The 20,280-nt window shown below is 41.7% G+C and overlaps 1 protein-coding gene across 7 annotated transcripts in view; it reads right to left on the bottom strand.

Moving 5' to 3' along the window:
* The window catches only part of KIAA1217 (KIAA1217 ortholog), a 255,962-nt gene that overhangs the window by 110,296 nt on the left and 125,386 nt on the right, over positions 1-20,280 (bottom strand). For all 7 annotated transcript variants that reach the window (XM_074946095.1, XM_074946088.1, XM_074946093.1 and 4 more), the window contains one exon: positions 17,831-18,026. In XM_074946095.1, coding sequence (XP_074802196.1) covers positions 17,831-18,026 — 196 coding nt within the window. The remainder of the gene's footprint in view (positions 1-17,830; positions 18,027-20,280) is intronic.

The following is a 20,280-nucleotide window of genomic DNA, read 5'->3' as shown; positions in this document are numbered from 1 at the left end:
GAGAATTTTTCTGAAAGTTTATTTTTTTTAAAATGGCCTATACCTCAAAAACTGTTAAGTTAATTTTCTTTACTCTGAATTGAAACTATGATTTTTTTGTTAAACATCCTTGAGAACTCATGTAGTAGATATATTTGAAGAAAATAAGCTGTAATTAATCAACATTTTAATGACTATATCTAACCCCTGTATTCACTGTTCTTAAGCAAACAAAAAGTTTTTGCGTGTGATTACTTTCAGAGTAAACGAGAATTTTTCTTTGAAGGTGTTGTTCAAAATATTTTTCAGTTGACAAAAAATGCTTAAAATGACACTTTAAAAGTGATATATCGATACCATATTTCTAAAGAACTCAGTAAACAGACGAAAATGTTGTTAACTTTAAACTAAGCTTGCTACGAAGTACGTATGAATATCAAGAAATGTTAGTTTAAAACAAAACAAAAAACACCCTTTAGGGGTTAAAGGGTTTGGAACATTCCCAAACAGCCTTAACTCTGCCCTTCCTCACACACCCTCAACCTATATATCAGAAACTCACTTACAGTTCTTTTAATGTAGATTTTCCAAATAAACTTGTATCTAATCTGGAATGATTGTTCCTTAACAATATAGAGGTTTTATTTAGAAATCACAGAGACCTTTGGTCCATAAACTTATTAGCATGGGAAAGAGCATTTTCAAAGGTATTATGGTAAATTCTCCTTCTCCTATTCTCCCTTATATTACATACTTTTAAAAAGCCACTGCCTTTTCCATTGAGTTGCCTGATCCGTGTCATAATATAGCAGTTGTCAAGGTTCCTTCCCCACTCTGAACTCTTGGGTACAGATGTGGGGACCTGCATGAAAGACCCCCTAAGCTTATTCTTACCAGCTTAGGTTAAACGCTATCACCACCAAAGTGTTACACAAAGAACAGGGGAAGTGCCCACTTGGAAACATCTTTCCCCCCCAAAAATATTCCCCCAAGCACTACACCCCCTTTCCTGGGGAAGGTTTGATAAAAATCCTCACCAATTTGCATAGGTGAACACAGACCCAAACCCTTGGATCTTAAGAACAATGAAAAAGCAATCAGGTTCTTAAAAGAGAATTTTAATTGAAGAAAGAATAAAAGAATCACCTCTGTAAAATCAGGATGGTAAATACCTTACAGGGTAATCAGATTCAAAACATAGAGAATCCCTCTAGGCAAAACCTTAAGTTACAAAAAGACACAAAAACAGGAATATACATTCCATTCAGCACAACTTATTTCATCAGCCATTTAAACAAGACAGAATCTAATGCATATCTAACTAGATTGCTTACTAATTCTTTACAGGAGTTCTGACCTGCATTCCTGCTCTGGTCCTGGCAAAAGCATCACACAGACCAAGAGAGACCCTTCGTTCCCCCCCCCACCCCCAGCTTTGAAAGTATCTTGTCTCCTCATTGGTCATTTTGGTCAGGTGCCAGCGAGGTTATCTTAGCTTCTTAACCCTTTACAGGTGAAAGGGTTTTTCCTCTGGCCAGGAGAGATTTAAAGGTGCTTACCCTTCCCTTTATATTTATGACAGCAGTACTTTAGGGTATTTCCTGTTTGAGAAAACTAGCTGTTCATTCCGAAAAATCCTCCTTTCGGCATGATAGAAGGAAAAGGGACTTTCAGATCCATTATTTTAAATCATTCACATTGTTCCATATACACATCTCGTCAGGCTGAAACTGGGACAGCTGGCAACACCCTAATGCCCAGCTTGAGGGAAGCAGCTGCACCCCTACAATCATTTCTTATTGTCAACTAATAAATTACTCATATTAAAACTAAAGCAAGAGGAAATAGTGTCTAACCCTGGTGCAGCTCTCATTAGGACAACAGCATAGCTGCCAGCAAAGCCGATGGAAAGGGAGCCAAAGGAAACAAATGCTAATGTTTTCATGCATCCTAATGCTCCTTCTGCACTTACTCTTCTGTCACAACAGATTCGCCAGAAAGATTAAGATTGTGCTGAGTTTTTACAAACACAAAACAAACAAGACAATAATGCAGCATGTAATAGGCTTAACTTCAGGAGGACAGGTAACATTTATGTGAATAATGAAGGCTATAGTATATAGCACATCTGAAAGTAGTAACTTGAGTCAAACCATGCTACTGCTGCTAATTCTAGGCATGTCTATAGCACCTTCAGTTTTAGAACTTGTCTACATTTATAGACAAACTATACTGGCAAACTCTCCTAGTGCAGACGTAGCTTATTGTAACAAAAAAGTCCTTTTGCCAGTAAAGCTTATACCAGTTTCCCAAGTGAAATAAAGCCATGCTTGCAAAAGGCCTTTTTTTGCCAGTTTAACTGTGATTACAGTAGGGCTTTTGCTGCCTCAGCTATGTCAACAAAAAATCACGCCCCTAAACAACATAGAATATGCTAGCAAAACTTTTAAGCGCAGAGAAGGCCTTAGGTTTCTTAAAGCATTTTACAAACATTATTTCATTAAAGCTTCGTTAACAACATTCCTGTGAGGTAGGAAAGTGCAGTTTACAGATGGGAAAACTGAAGAACAAGGAGATGAAGTGATTTGTCCAAGGACACAAAGAACAGCTATGGAAAAGCTAGAAGTAGAAACCAGGTCTCCCCAATTGCCCTGTGGTCTAACCATAAGACTCTCCTTTCTCCACATATAGATGTCTACATAAATGAGATCCTAATTCTGCTTTTCCTTCTAAGAAGGTTCAGTTAGAAAAAGGTTTTCAAAAAGTTCATCCTCCGTCTCAGGGTTGGTCTAAACACAAATTTTCACCAGCTTAACTTAAGATGTGCCATCAAACTGGTTTTATTAAACCAGTGTTAGATGAGGCTTCAGTGTGAGGCCATTCTTATATGCAAGATAAACAGATCTAAACCAGGTTTAAACCAGCGTAAGGGTATCCACTAACAAAGCCGTAAATCAATTTAACACCACAACTTTACTTAAACCAGCACAACTTTGTGAATAGACCATGCATCATCAGGCTTCCAAATCTCTCTCTCTCTCTCTCTCTCTCTCACACACACACACACACACACACAGAGAGAGAGAGAGAGAAAATATGCACACAATTGAATCTAGACAAATTCAGAATGGAAATAAGGTGTAGATTTTTTACTGTGAAGATAATTAACCATTGGAACAATTTACCAAGGGTTGTGGTGGATTCTCCATCATTGATAATTTTCAAATCAAGACTGGATGTTTTTCTAAAAGACATGGTCTAGGAATTATTTTGAGGGAGGTGTATGGCCTGTGTTACACAGGAGATCAGATGATCATAATGGTCCCTTCTGGCCTTGGAGTCTACGCATCTCTGAAGTAGTGGAGAAAAACAAGATAAACTACTTGATAAACCGTTTAAGAATAATTAATAATTAAGAATAAATAATAATAATAAGTAATGTCAACTTCAAAGCACTTCAAAAACATTAGATAATCCTCACAATATTCATTTCAAGTCGGTAAGTACTATTATCCCCATTATACAGAAGGGGAAATTGACGCAGAAGGGTTAACCAACACTACAGAGGGAGTCACAGCTAAAACTGGAACTAGAACTCAGGAATTCCTGTTTCCACTAAATCACATCTCTGCCTGTCTCACTAAATCACTGTGTAGTCAGACACTTTCTAAGGCTACATTTCTGACACCCCTACTGATGTTGAGCAGCAGCTTATTCCACAAGTGGTCTCATTGACATCAGTGTAACAACTATTTAATATCAATAAGGGTGTCAGAATCTGGCCCAAAGTGAATATTGGAATATTGGTACTAATGCTCCCCAACAAACAGATCAGATTTCACCATGAATGTTATCTGAGACAAATATAGTATAGTATTTAAGGGTGTAACAGAGGTCAAAACCCATATTGTTCTTCTTAGACATGTATCAGACAAATAGAGATAACACACATTGGTGTCCTTATCAGTGAATTCTGCAGACACACACATAACTTTGCTACAGCAACACTTCTTGTAATGGAGAAGAAATTCCTTAGTATGCAGTTGTTACTATCCTCACACTCAACACTAGCCTTTCCAGCTATACAACACATTCTTTCAGAACTAGTCTGAGGTCATTGCCATCATCCTTGTGGTATTTCTAGCCTGAAGCTCTAGTACTATTTCTTTTAGCTACTCTCTGCTGATAATATCAATCCTCTACATTTAAAAAGGGGTCTCTTAATATTCTTAGCTACCTTCACAGAATCAATGGGCACAATCTGTGGCGTGAAATAAAACTAAAAGTATATGTTTAATTTAATTTTCTTTCTACCAGAATAGCCTGAATAGTTTTGTTCAAGGTTCTTCAGCTGTCTGGTCGGGTTTTTCAGTAAAGATAGAAAAAATGTCGGGTTTAGTTCCTTAAATCTACATACTGCTAATCTGTCCATACCCTGCTATTTACTGAGACTAGCTGTAATAGGTCTGTTTCATCACGAAAAGAATACACAGGGAATGCTAGGGTTATATATTATTTCTACCAGTGTATCCCATGAAGTTGGGATGTGTATTCCATGCACCATTCAAATAGGAAAGATTGTAGAGTTTTACATGTGCCTACTGCAAATGGATGAGTTTAGCCTGGATCACAGGAAAAAAATTAAATAAAATACTAGTACTTTTGCTTAGAGAAGAACGGAAGAGAATCCAGGTGGTCACAACTAAAACCTATGATGCTTAAACTGTCTTTTTTTTATATGTCAAAGTTCACAACTCAGTTAGATGAATGGGGCAGTTCATGCTTCTCAAAACCATTGTTTCAGGCTGTCAGATTTTGGACACCACTGCTTCAGTTTACTCAGCAAATTCTACAGTATCAAGGAATACAGAGGGTTCTGCTTATCACTATAAAGGACAAATATCCATGTTCATACTTTCAGATCTCGTGGCAGACTTCAGCACCATTAGTGATAAGGAGCTGCTGACCCATAAGACCTGGCATGGGACTGGGCTGCACAACCGCAATGCAGTTTAGCTGGGACTGACTGGGAAAGCCATGTATAGGTTTCAACCAGTTCAGCATTCAGCAGCCCTGTCATAAATATAAAGGGAAGTGTAAACCCCTTTAAAATCCCTCCTGGCCAGAGGAAAAATCCTCTCACCTGTAAAGGGTTAAGAAGCTAAAGGTAACCTCGCTGGCACCTGACCAAAATGACCAATGAGGAGACAAGATACTTTCAAAAGCTGGGAGGAGGGAGAGAAACAAAGGGTCTGTGTCTGTCTATATGCTGCTTTTGCTGGGGATAGAACAGGAATGGAGTCTTAGAACTTTTAGTAAGTAATCTAGCTAGGTATGTGTTAGATTATGATTTCTTTAAATGGCTGAGAAAGGAACTGTGCTGAATAGAATGACTATTTCTGTCTGTGTGTCTTTTTTGTAACTTAAGGTTTTGCCTAGAGGGATTCTCTATGTTTTGAATCTAATTATCCTGTAAGGTATCTACCATCCTGATTTTACAGAGGTGATTCCTTTACTTCTATTTACTTCTATTTCTATTAAAAGTCTTCTTGTAAGAAAGCTGAATGCTTTTTCATTGTTCTCAGATCCAAGGGTTTGGGTCTGTGGTCACCTATGCAGATTGGTGAGGATTTTTACCAAACCTTTCCCAGGAAGTGGGGTGCAAGGGTTGGGAGGATTTTGGGGGGAAAGACGTGTCCAAACTACGTTTCCCAGTAAACCCAGTTAGAGTTTGGTGGTGGCAGTGGATATTCCAAGGACAAAGGATAAAATTAATTTGTACCTTGGGGAAGTTTTAACCTAAGCTGGTAAAAGTAAGCTTAGGAGGTTTTCATGCAGGTCCCCACATCTGTACCCTAGAGTTCAGAGTGGGGGAGGAACCTTGACAAGCCCACCTTCTGAATGTGACAGATTAACAAGAGCGTATTACACAGGGGCTAAGCATATTACAATGGGTCCGTGATGCCAGATATGATTCAAGGACTTGTTAACTAATTTTTAAAACACTTTATGCTCTAGTAAGTGGTCTGGATACCAGTGAGAGACCATCCTTCACTCTGCATTTTACTGCAGAAGCAGCTATGGGCAGGGACATTAAAGCTGATGGTCCCTCAGACCAAAATTCTTAGGGGCTTGCAACAGGTATTGCTTGGGGATAAGGAGCAGTAGGGAGTTCAATAACCAAGGGGCTCTCTCTGTCATGGTAAGCTCCAACTTTTCCACATTAATACCTTTGGACCACTGTGCTAGACTTGCCACTTGATATTAAACATGGAAGGGGGATTTGCATGTACGGTGGAAGGTAGGATTTGGCCTATTTTTATTGTTTTTCAGTGGTTAGCCATAAATAATTTGCCAATTTTAGTGTACAGATGTGGATAGAGCACTGGCCTGGAAGTCAGAAGACCTGGGTTCTAATTCAGGCTCTGCTACCGACCAGCAGTTCAACCTTGTACCAGTCACTCCATTGTCTCTGCCTGTGTTTCCACCCTCCCTCCTCTCACCAGGCATTTTGGTCTTGTTTGTTTAGATCACAAGCTCTTCAGAGCAGCAACTGTCTCTCACTACATGTTCATATATTACCTAGCACAACAAGGCCCGGATTTTGGGTTGGGATCCCTTGGTACTACTGTAATACAAATAAATAACAATAATGAAAAAGTCTTGCTCAAGAAAAACAGCAGGGGAAATAAACAGTCCCAGAAATGTGCCTATGTAGCTACATTTCAAGCTAAACCTGTCTCTGAAGGCAAGCTCTGACTCGGGGGCCTGATTCTCCCCTCCATTTCAGCTGTTTTACACCAGTGCAACTGCACTGAAGCCATTTCAGACTTACACTTGACACAAACTGTTGTACGAAAGAGAAGATTCAGGCCCCATATAATTTGACCCACAGTATACACTGAGCCTATCATATAATGGTTTTCAGCACAATGTGTATGTGCCGAGGCTGTAATGCTAGAAAGGATTCTGGCTCCCTGGAACAACTTTTTTATTCCTCAGGTGCACACAAGAGATATCCGCTCACACGTAAAGGAAGAATAGATTAAGTAAACACCACATGTGATTACCCAGCTTCTCTTGGGAAGGTGTACATTTCACTCTTCCCCTGGGTATAGTCCAAGAAAATGCGTAAGTACAGTAAATGGAGCATGAAAGCTTTTATGGACTAGCATATACTGGTATGGTTGTTTACCTCGCTTTGTTTTTTCTGCTGCAAAATGTTTCAAAGTAAGATAAAATATTTCTTTTGAAGCCCAATAAACGTCGGTCATGATTTTAAACTAAGGAAGGAGATGAAGTCTAGAAAGAACTGACCAGAAAAACTAGAGTTACCTTAGGATATTTTCATTTCCTAGGATTCCTGTTTCAATCCCATAATTGAAACTGGTTGTTTCAGGCTGTTTTTCCTGCAGAACTGCCAGCCAACTCTAATTTTTCTGACTACGATAGCAAATAAGTACATGTTCATTTTTGCATGTTCATGTGCTTTTCATGCATTACAGAGTCAATAGACAGGACAGGGGAAAATGATTTGAGAGGATTAACTACATTAAAGCCATACACAGTCCTTAATTTGAGATGCAATTCCCAATGTCTTCCAGGAGAGTTCCTCCCTATGGTTCACCAGCTGTATGATATATGGCCTAAAGGCAGTGGTGGATTAAACCTAGAGGCCTAATCCAAAACCCAGTAAATCATTGGGATTTGAATCAGGTCCTAAATGGGGCTGGATCCAATCTTAGCAGAAAAACCTCAAAAACAAATCAAGGGCCTCCTCCCCAGAATGACTAGTGAATGCTAAGTAACAATTTATTAACAGCCATATCATTTTTGATTTTAAAATTTTATAGAAACCTGACAACATACACTGCATGCACACACACACACACACAGCTAATCCCAAACATAAAAGTACATAATTCCAGTTAATCACATAGGATGGAGCACTACACAGAATCAGGAGACCTGGGGTCTATTCCCAGCTACACCACTGGCCTTCTGGGATACTTCAGGCAAGTCACTTCCGCCTCTCTGCTCCAGTTTCCCTATCTGTAAAATGGGGATAATGATACTGACCTGCTTTGTAAAAAAGCTTTGACATTGTGGCAAAGTTCGTCCTCTGCCTTGGTGGGTCCTGCGCTTTTTGGCGGATTTGCTCACCTCAGAGGTTAACGGCAGCCTGCAGTTTGGCCGCTTCTGCTAGAGGCTCAAACCTGCCATTCACTCAGCTAATCTCATCACTGGCCAGCATGGGGGAAATGGAGAACAATCTCCACAATCTCTGTTGTCCCACCTAGTGGGTCGGGGACAGGCCAGATCCCTTTCCAAATTAGACCTTCCCTTCTGGTGTTGCTCACAGACCGGGTCAACTCCTTCTGTGTCTGATCAGGGGGTGTGGGAACCTGGGCCCGCCCTCTACACCGGGTTCCATCCCAGGGCCCTATGTCTATGTCTCCTGTATCAGCTACATGATAGCTACAGCTGCAACTCCCTGGGCTACTTCCCCATGGCCTCCCCCCAGCACCTTCTTTATCCTCACCGCAGGATCTTCCTCCTGAGGCCTGATCCCGCTTGTACTCCTCAGTCTTCCAGCAGCACGCCTTCTCACTCCCTGATCCTTGCACGCCCTCCACTAACTGATGGGAGGTCCTTTTTAAACCAGGTGTCCTGATTAGCCTGCCTACCATAATGGATTCTAGTAAGTTCTTAATTGGCTCCATGTGTCTTAATTAGCTTGCCTGTCTTAATTGGTTCTAGCAGGTTCCTGATTGCTCTAGGGCAGCCCCTGCTCTGGTCACTCAGGGAACAGAAAACTATTCATCCAGTGGCCAGTAAATTTTAAATTCTACCAGACTGGTCTGGGTCTGTCACATAATCTATTGATGAAATGCACTATTGGCTGCAAGGCTAGGTGTTATTCAATTAGTTATTATAGAGCTACATATTTATGATGATGATGATGTCTGAATTATGTGGCAGTGAAATCTTTACTCAAACCACTGAAATCTGTCTGTCAATACTGAAGTAGAGAGTCATGAGATAAAACATTAGGGAAGATTTTAAAAGTCCAATCCCCCACTGTGCCATTACTTAAGCATGCATGTAATGCTACTCTAATGAGAAGACCCACTGAAGCAAACTGAAGCTTAAGTACTGGCAGGATCAGGCAGTTTCCGGTTAAAATCACTGCTGACAAAGTCAATTGACTACTTAGGTGAGCAGGCGAAAACACCTCTCACAGTAGGGTTATTGTGTTATAAGTCAAAATACATCCAAAGGTCACCCTGTCCCAAAACCACCGACCAAGATTTAGTAATGATCTGTCACCGTGGTGGTATAACTGAAGATAGCTCTTAAGACATGAAAACTAGTATTGGTAGTCAGTATAAATGGCAGCTTGACATCTGGACATGCCAGAATTGAAGCAGTCATAAGTCTCCTTTCCAACTCTTCAAAAGCCCATTGACACTCTGGTGTCCACTTAAAAGATACTATCCTAGCCCTTCTTTTTGGGCCTCCCCACTAGCTAATGCAAAGGACAGGGGATCTGTGAAACTTCAGTAGTTGCTCATAAAACTGAGCATTTTCCTAACTTCAGTCAGACTCTGTGGTGTTGGCCAATTTTCGAGTGCCTTCATCTCTGGACTAACAGCAATTCCCTGAGCCAACACCACATATCCCAGAAATTTAACTTCGATACTGAGTAATTTACATTTAGTAGGTTTTAACTTTAGTTCGTGTTTGACCAACGTGATCAGAACCAAATCTAATCACTCCAAGTGTTTGTTAAAATTCTGTGAGAACACGAGTATACTGTCTAAATAAATTAGGAGAATCTTAAACACCTGATCTCTTCATAGTGTCTCCACCAATCTTTGTAAGGTGGATGGAGCATTACATAAACCAAGGGGCATGGGAATACACTAAAACAGTCCAAATGGGGTAGTCATGGCCATTTCCCCCAAATCTGCAGGCCCCATAGCCACCTGGAAATATCCAGCCATTAAATCAAGGGTGGAGAACAGAATGGCTTGTCCCAATGCATCTAGTGATTCCTCTATCCTTGGCAATGGATAGACATCCTTCCTTGTCACCATGTTCAAATTTCTGTAATCACAGCAGAACTGTACGCATCCATCCAGATTTCTGATGATCACAGAAGGAGAAGCCCAAGGAACTTTTTCTGAGAATTCCTTGAGACACTAATTGTTGTACATGGTTCTTGAATTCCTTGTACATACAGGGAGAAACTCTTCTATGTCTGTGCTTTATGGGTACTGCATTTCCAGTGGGTATATAATGCACCACTACTTCAATATACCCGAGACCACTATCAGATTTGGAAACACATCTTTATGTTTCTGGAGTAGCTCTCTTAAATATTGTTTCTCAGTAGGACTCAACAGTTCCCAATCTACTTTCATGGGAACAGTTTCTGGCTTCTGCTTTTTGTGATGGTCTCTCTTTCTCTTTTCCTGAGCCTCTTGAACCCTCACTACAGCTCCTTCTTGTCTATACTCCAAGATTTCTGGAGGCTCTATCCTGACTGGTGATATGATCTCAGCCCCCCAGATCCAGGTAGATAACCAGGCTGCTCAGACACTAGCATTCAATAATCAGACTGGCACCACTCCTTCCTGAGATTTTGCACTGCATATGAGTTAAGACAACCCCTCTGGTAAGCTTGTCATCATAGTTGGAGTGATTAGAACTTGCCTTGAGGATAGTCCCTCTGGGTGAAAACACTGACCTTGCACCACTCACTTGTAAGTGGAATTGTGACATTTTAATCCCAGCTACTTGCACATGTCCAATCTTCCCTGGCCACCAAATCTTCTGACACTGAGCATTTACTCTCGCCCAGATGTGTGACCCTCTCCTTGTGGTACAGTCCTCCTGAAAGCTGCAATAGGGTCCAAAAAGTCCATCTAAATCCTTCAGGATGTTCCAGGCCAGAATCCTGGGAACTCCAATCACACTGTCTTCTGGACTCAAATAATCATCCTGCACAATGAAAACACACTTCTGAGACAATACTTGCCCTAAACACCAAATATCTGCCTCCAAACATCCAATTACCAGAATATCTATTAGCTGCCTCAATTTTACCCAGCTGGCACCCGCCACAGCATTAGGTCTCTCAAAGTTCTTATAAAAGTAACTTGCCACCTGAGTGGTGACTTTAAACCCAAGGTCAAGTAAATAAAATGTGTCTTCATGTCTCCGATCTCCACTTCCACAATGGGGCTGGCTCAAAAAGCTCTGGCCCTCTGTTTTTCTATCCGTAGACTTGCCATACATAAACCCATTCTAGGTGAAATATTGGGTGTCTCATCCCCCTTTCAAGAGTGTCTTCTGCCCTGACTTGAGTTTCACACTTCAACTGTCTCTCTATCAAGAGAGGAAATTCTTTCTTGATCTTTTCAGTTACGTGGTCATTCTCTCCAGATGTGACTGGACTCACGGCATCCATAGCAAACCAGGTTGACCTGGCCATCTTGTAATGGAGACCTCTTGCAATTTTCTGCCCCTCAGAAAGCACTGTTTGCTTTGGTCCAAGTGAAAGGTTTGGTTGATGCACTGTTAAAAAGCTCTTCTTATTGATCACTAAATCTTTGTACTGCTTTGTTCAAACTCTCCAAGACAGTAGGGGTATTCTCCAAATCAGCCATGAAGATTCAGTTGGCTACTTCATTTTTTCCTCTATAACTATTTTTATTTGCAACTCCTTCCAAATTCTTTTCATCCTACTCAGACCACTCAATGGTTGCCCTTAACAGGTCAGGAAAAGTTAGTGTAGGCTGCTCCTTGAATCTCTTCTTCATTTCATGTCTTAACTCATCATCCCTCAGTCCTTTCACTAGTTGATCCCTCTGGATGGCATCTGGGTCTGTCACTTGGCTCTTATCTTGATTCCGCCCTTTGGAGAGTCTCTCCTGTAGATTGTAGGCAAAATTCCTGTTTCACCCCCTTCCTGCTTTCTCTCATGAAATTCTCATGAGCGATTTCCAACAGGAGCCTTGTCCCCATACACACGAATCAGCAACTTGAAACTGTTCTCTGTGCTCTCTTCTCCAGAGGAATAAGGTACTTTACAGTGTCTCTGGCTTGTCCTTTCAGGTGGTCCTTAACAACCTCAGTGCCTCGGGCAGAGTGGACAGTTGCCCTGTAATTCTGGGCTCTTGCTCAGTCAACAAGGTCTATAGTGTTTTAAACTGTGCCTGTAGCCCCTCCATGATGCATTCTGTTGACTCAGAGATACCATTCACCAGTCCAGAGCTAAAGTTACTACATACTCAACTCTGGTCCCCTACACTAAACTGACCTCATCTGTTTGTGATGCCAAACAGATGTAAACAGACCTCTCAGTGTAGGATTATAGTGTTACATTTGAAATACATCCAAGGGTCACTGCATCCCAAAACCTTCGACCAAGATTTAGTAATGGTCCGTTACAGTGGTGGTTTAATCTACTCAGCAGGTGAGAGCTGGGGGTATGTTACACCATAATAAAAGGTTATTTAATGGTAGCCAAGATAATACAACTAGCTGTCAAAAAATAACATAGTAGGGACTCTATTTAAACCAGAGCAAACAGAACTGGATTCTACCTACCTACAATAGATCAAATAGATTAAGAATATATATATCATAAAAATATATAATGGTTTGGAGATATATATATAAAAATACACACACACACACACACACAGAGTAACTTACTACTGAGTGTACTTAGCTAAATACAACCTCTAAATACAGAAATGTATCTATATCTCTATATGCACAGGCTAGTATCTTATAGGTTATTTTTTTTTCTAGTTCAAGGTTCCCCTTTCCTCAGCTACCTCACTGGGTGCTGTCTGACACCCCGGTCAATCTTTGAGTCTCACATACTTCTTGTGACTTCCTGAAGATATAGCCTTAACTCCAGTGACGCTTGCAGCAGTGCAAATCAAATCAGACCCACTAGATCTCAAGGCCCTTGGCTCTCCTGTTCTGGATCTAGGGAACCACATGGATCAATGATAGATGACCGGAACCAATGGTCAGGAACACACCATCAAACATGGACTGACTTAACTAACCAGCTTTAAACGAAAGGGACCCTCTTCTGCACATCTGTTTGTCCTGCTCAGTCTCAGTCTCTCCACTTACCCTTGGTTTCTCTCAGTCCTGATTTCCCTCTGTCCCTCTGGCTGCCCTCTCATCCTCTGCCTGTTTCTCTCAGTTTACTTACAGACTCTGTTTTTCTCTCTCTCTCTCTTTCACTGGCTCCCCCAACATGCCTCTGTCCCTCAACCTTCCCCCTCTTCCCCTCCAGCTGTCACTTCCCCTCCCATTGAAGGTCAGGACCACCTCCTATAAGTTTCTCAGAGGGATGGGCTAACCGCTGTCCATAAAAGTATGCATTCATTCTGAACATCCACTTCCCCCAAATGATATATCTGCACACAGGGTCAAGTCCTTTTATCTTTATTTAAATAAGTTATGCAATGTGCTTATGTGTTTGCAGAACAAGGGCCCAAATATAAGGACCAGTGGATTTTTAAGAGACATTTCAGGGAAGAAACTTCTCTGAATGGTCCACTTCAGCTGCTCTGGCTTCTTCTCTCAAAGCAGGGAGCCATGAATATCACCAGCTATTGTATACCAGCTTTCCAAGCAGGCAGGCTGCCTGCTGGTTGTCCTTCTTCCCTCAGATCCCAGCATAACCTTATCCCCAAGGGTAAGGTAAGAATCAATCAGATCCCATGCTGGGTCTATCTATTGTGGCATGGCTGCCCAACAGAAGTGAGTGGGAGAGTCCACTGGGCTGGGCAGAGAGGGAGATGGGGTGTGTGAAGTTGCCCCCTCTTTTGAGTGCCTACAGACTGCAGCCAGCACTCAGTGGAGATACCGTCAGGTAGGAGTAAGGTCAGGAGCCAGCTATGCACTGGTGTTCTTGACCCCCTCTTCAGTTACCACTCTCTCCTGTTCCCAAGTCCCCATGGCAGACCCCAACACTCTTTGTCAGTGCCCTTCTCCAATGGCTCCTCAGATCCAAGCCTTTGTGTGTCCATGTACCCCCTTCCCAGTCTGGTATCCAGAGCTATGGATTCTGCCTTAATCCAACCCTGTTTATAGTGCCCAATCCTGAGAAACACTGAGAACCTGCAACTCCCATTGTCTTTAGTAGAAGGCGGCAAACACACAGCACTTCTCAGAAATAGGCCTGTTCAGCCTGATTCTGTGAAGTGCCTAGCATCCTCCGCTGCCCCGGAAGTCAAAGAGGATTGAAAGTGCTTGGCACCTGACAGAGTCACATCTCACTGTTTGCAAACCACAAACATTTGTCAGTCTGCATGTCTTTTGAGAAGCATTAAAACAATGACATCAGTGCAATCCAGCATATACATGCACATACTGCTGTTTTTGACAGGTTGCATAATATAATTGTGTACTTGTCAATTTTTATTTCCTTTAGGCAAATTGCAAGTGACTTTGGTGAGAGCTTTGGAGCTCTGTCCAGGTTTAAGATGATTCTTGTTCTGACAGTTTTCCTAGAATTCCCCCCCCCCCCCCAGTTATCAAGCTGGAAGAAATCCCAGCTTTCAAATACATATTTTAAAATATATTTTATTTTGTACCTCATGGAGGATTAATTCATTTTAATGTTACACTTTGTCCTCAGGTGGCATACTGATGAGAAATGTGCTGATTCTGATAGACCCTTTTGTCAAGAAAGACCTTAATTTCAAGAACAATGGCTAAAGTTTAAAATGGATACAGAGCTGGAATGTCACATGCGCTGGCTCACCACGGCATGAATTGGAGCCTGGCATGTCATAATGACCCACAGTCATCATTAGTAAGGCTACATTTTAGTCACGGGTATTTTTGGTAAAAGTCATGGACAGGTCACGGGCAGTAAACAAAAATTCATGGCCTGTGACCTGTCCATGGCTTTTACTATATACCTCTAACTAAAACTTGGGCAGGGGGCTGCGGGTGCTCTGGGAGGGCAGTTCAGGGGCACTGCAGTTGCTGGGGTGTGTGTGTGGCCTGGGACTCCTGCTGGTGCTGGGGGGGGAAGGAAGGGAAAGGGAGTGGTGTGTAGCCTGGGACCCCCGTTGGTGCTGGTGTTGGGGGGTGGGTGCGGGCGCGTGTCCCTGCAGCTCCTAGGGGGAGGGAAGCCCAGCGTGGCTCCGCACGCTGCTCCTGCCACAAGCGTTGGCTCCGCAGCTCCCATTGGCTGGGAACTGCAGCCAATGGGAGCTGTGGGGGCAGGGCCTGCGGGTGCGGGCAGCATGCAGAGCCCCCTGGCCCCTCCACCTAGGACCTGCAGGGACATGCTGGTGGGAATCAGGGAGCCCCCCACCTCGAGATAAGCACCACCCCGTCCCCCAACCCCATGTCCCTAGCTTCCTCCCACACACCTAAACTGCTGCTGCTGGCCCAGGGGCTCCCCGGCTCAGGCAACTCTTGAGCCAGCACCAGCCACTGCAGAAGTCACGTGACCAACACACAGCCTTAATCATTTGTACTGACTGACAAAAACGTGATGTCCGGGTAGCCAAAATGCATTGCCACTATTCTCATTCACTCCACCTCCGAACAGACCTTTATTCAGTCTGTAATTTGAAAAACAACCTGACTCAACTAGACTTGGAAAAATATGAATGTCTATGACAATAAGATTTTTAAAAGAACCCTGTAAAGTTTATTAGACTTAAACCCATAAAAAATGATCATTTTTCCTGTGTCTTAAAAGAACAGTGTTCAGTAGTTTAGGATTAATATGTAGGTTTTGTTTAAAAACATGTAAGTTTGGGTGGAAGGTTCAGGCTTTCCCTTCAAAGTGTCCTGCATCAGACCAACCTGTCCCTTCCAGCTGAGATGGATGAAGCTCCCCATGGAGTCCATCTCCTGGCTTTGGCCAGAGTGGCCCACTGAGGAGTGATGTGAGCCACTCTCTTCCCCATCCTCAGATTTGTGTGCTGCCCTTTTTAGCACTGCTAGTGCATGCTGGCTTGGAGAACCCTTTTTAGTTCTGTTTTCTATTTTTTTTTAATTTGTTCTGTTTATCAGATATCAAAACACTCTTGACAGAAATTGCCTAGGATCACTGAGGAATAAATAAACTCCTGTGATCAGTTTATGAGCCCTCTGTGATGTATTGTGCAGCCTTTGGTTTATGTCATTCTGCATGTAGGGGAATGAGATCCTACAGAAAAGAAGCAACATTTCAGTTTATTACCCTTGAGAAACATGCCTTCTTCATCAATCTGCATGCAAGTTATGCTGTCTTCTAACAGCAGTCTACCTGCCCTATGGCATTATTCTTAAAAAAACTAGTTTCTACCTGTGCCATCCATCTGTTGAGAAGAAAATCTCTCTAAGAAAGTAAAATGTATTGCAAAACCAATTCTAGTTTAAAATTAATTTTGTGGACAAATTGGGCTAAATTCAACCTTCAGGGGTAGGGGAATTCAAATTGCAGTAACAGGAGGAGCAGCTTTCCCTGAGAAGAGCCCCTTCTAGGTATAAAGGGTGGAATTGCTGTTGATTGTGCCTCAACTCAAATCTGAAGGTACTTCCTGGAAAAAGTAGAGTAGTTCCATCACCATGTCCATTCAAATCCCTATTCTCTTTACAAAGGCTGTCATAAAAGATTCCAGAGGTAATGTGAATACCATCCCTTTTCAGTAGGAATTGGGCCACCACCAATCAACCATCAGACATTAATCATTTTTGCTTATTACAAATTGCGCTGGATTTGAACATGTAATATACAGACAAAGGGCTCTGTATCTCATGTCTAAAATTAAGGTCCCATCTTGTAAAAACTCATCACTTAGTGCAGTGTTTACTACCACGTAGGAAGACTAATACTTGGTAATATGTATTTGCAGTATTGGGCTGAGCTTGCCTGCCCTGCCCAATTTGCAGTATTGGGCTGAGACTCTTCAGGGAAGGGTCCACATCTGTCTGTCTGTCTGTCAAGTGTCTAGCATGCTTTTGGAGACTGCAGTAATACTCTCACTACCAATTCCCTGGGCCATCCAGTACTCCACACTGAACTAATCTGAAAAGAATAAACTGGCAGTGTTGCAGAGGAGTGCCTGTCCTGTAGCACCTCCTGCTGGCTAAGGATGGCGCTGCTGGTGCTCCTTGTCTCCCTTCTTCCCCAAGGCGGGTCTCCTTGGCTCTCCACACACCAGTCTATGCTGGAGAGGTGGCTTAGCCCTCTGTCCAAGTCACATACAAACCTAACACAGGGTAGCAAGAGTCCAAACTAAAAAGTCCCAACAAACAGAGAGGCTCTTTTGCCCTTTGGGGGCTTTCCTTCAGTCTGATTTCTGGGCTACCTTTAAGAGTCTTTCTGGCTCTTGGATAGAGCACTCAGCCCCCAGGGTGGTTTCCCTGGAGTACAGTTCTCAACCCCTTCTGGGATATGTTCCTTATGTCCTTCCCTGCTCCAGTATAGAGCACCGGGGCCCTGGGCTGGTTCCTCTGGAGTACCCTGCCTCATGCAGACCCTGGCTGAGAGCCTTCCACTCTCTGTGGTACCACTTTCCAAACTGAACTTTGTCAGCCCTCTTTAAGGCCCAGGTGTCCATTAACTACCAAGTGACCTTCCTTCATCCCACCCCCTCAGACTGGGAAGCAGATAATAAAAATTGGCACAGATACGGCTCGCCCCCATCCAGTCTCCTTGTGACACACAGTAACAATAAGGTGCTGCAAATGTCCATATTTTGTTAACCCCAAAACACTGTAAAGACAAATTTTTATTTGCAGAGAACACAATGCCAAATTTACAGGCCAAGAGCAGAGCATTGAAGGATCCTGGAAGATATTTTACCTAGTGATCTCTCCTTTGTTTGGTTCGCTGACCTCACCACTGGAAGGCTTGCTCGTGTACGGCTGCCTCTGGAAAAAGGAGTTGGAGAATCTCCCTCAGACATGGCTTCTAAAGAATCGGCAGATGCTTCGGACAGATGTTCTGCCTGGTCTCCCAAATTGGGCTGTGGGCTTTGAGACAGCTTTGGGCTCCTTGTCTGTAAAAATAAAATAAATATATCATTATTATATTGCAGATGTCACTAGGAACATCAAGATCCAACTGTCTGGAAAAAAAACAATGAAAAAGAATTCATTCAGCCTCTAAATGCAGCATTCTGCAAGGCCTTGTATGCTCAAGGTGACTTCTATGTAAGTTATTTTAAAATATACTGTCCCTGGATATTCCATTAAGGTTTTTATTGCTGTACATCTACTGTACAAATTTCATTTCTAACAATGACCTGAGGCTGACATATTATAGGGTGAATGTATGGCAATTCCATTCCCCTGTTGCTCAGACAACTGTTAACATTGGTTGTGACAACAAAGGTGCACCACACATACAGAGCCTCAACCTGTAGGATTAGAAATTCATCCAATAGGTTTTCTTAGATCTGCTCTCAAAACCAGTGAGTGAGTTCTGTAAAGAGGAAACTGGCAGCTGAGTAGCATAGAAGTATTTACCTTTTTGATAACTGAAATGCTATTATTAATAATTAAAATCTCTAAAATGTTGCACTTACCTTGAGGAGTCTGTTGAGAAAAATGTCCTGAAAATAAATTTAGCAGTAAAGCTGTCAGAACTCAGTATCAGAATTGCAGCTACATATGCTGTGAAGAGTAAGGGTTAGAAAGGCCACAATAGCAGTCTAAAATTTTTATCCAACATACTAAAAAATTATGAGTTAAACTCTGCTTTCATTTATATCAGCATAAAATGTGGAAAAACTCCACTGATTAACTGAATTACTTGTAATTTCCAGTGCATAACAGCAAACAGAATTTAGCTGCATACAATTAACTGTAACTTCCGTTAACTGCTAGATACTGTATGTTAAAGATAAGTCTACCTAACCATCTCTGCTGGTACCAATCCAGGGTTTTATATTTGCTCCTATTATTGGAATTTCTGGATAACAAAAACACACTTAGTAGGAAATGCAATGCCCTGAACATTTTCATCATTGACTTCAAAAAGGGCTTTGTGTTTTGTGAAAGAATATATTTATACATTTTACAACTTATAAGGGAAGTTGCATTGATAAATGTATAAGGGTTCCGTTTTGTCTGTTGCAGAGAACAACATAAACTTCTGCCACTATAACTCAGACTGAACTTGGTAGGGTAGTAATTTTCCATAATTTCTCAAGCAAATGTAACATCCAAAATAAATAATATACCTACTCTAAGTACAGCAATGCAAAACAAGAAAGGTTCCCCCCCCTCAGAACCTTCAGTGGAAATATAAACTTTTTAAAATTAAAGGCCTAAAGACTTGTCAGTTTATATTCCCAGGCATAAAATGCCACATATCATATCCATCTTTCTTTCCTCTCTCATTTAAAGGTCAGATACTTATATTAAAAATACCCTATAGTCAGGCTAAAAACAACTCCCATACTGGGTTTGAAAAATCAGTCAAATTAAAGACAAGTTCAAAAAAAAAAAAAAAAAAAGAAAAGAAAAGGCCAAAACAACACATTTTGCTGACATGTGGCTCTTTGAGCAGTTTCTTGTGTGAGATGGAGAGAGCTCATTGCAGCAATGGCATAGGTCATGTAATACTCCCCATGTGACCTTGAATGTAAGCAACAACTCTTAACTTTTATGAGGTTTTCATTAGACTGCTCTACATCCCCAGCCTTCTCTGCTGCCAGCCTGTCCAGTTGCTCACATATTATAAGAAGTTAGAAATATCTAATGAGAAAGCTAAATTCTCTGGAGCTTTGCACTTATGAAAGGTTAGCTATTATCCAATGTCCTGCAATGAAATGATTTTGAAGCATGGAATTTTTCCAGGAATTAAAGCTAACAACATTTATCCCTAGCAAACCAAGGCATGCTTTGAAATGCCTCTGACATGATCAGCTCTAGTCTACAAGGTTGTAAACACAGAGACTGGTGCATGTACAATACTGCCTGAGAGTTTACCGAAGTAACAAGCGACCTGCATACATGAAGGATTTCAAGAAGTCAGTTCTTCTTTCATTCAGTTATCTGAAATGTCACTTGGCAACCATCATTGCTAAAATATTTTAGTTACATAGGTATGCTTGTTAGAGGGTGTTACCAAGTAATGTCAGTGTAACTTAACTCATTGAACAATAAAGGGAACTAACACACATTATGAAGCTCAGTTTATTATTCTGTTAATAGAAAAACCATAAAGAAAATATAAAGCAAGGTGCAATATAAATGAATCAAGATAATCCGGTAGAAACACTTCATGGTTTAAGTTTGCTTTTTGAA

This window comes from Natator depressus, chromosome 2, assembly GCF_965152275.1.
Source record: "Natator depressus isolate rNatDep1 chromosome 2, rNatDep2.hap1, whole genome shotgun sequence".
Classification (NCBI taxonomy): Eukaryota; Metazoa; Chordata; order Testudines; family Cheloniidae; genus Natator; species Natator depressus.
The sequence above is the reverse complement of the archived record's forward strand: the minus strand, read 5'-3'. Positions and strand labels throughout refer to the sequence as shown.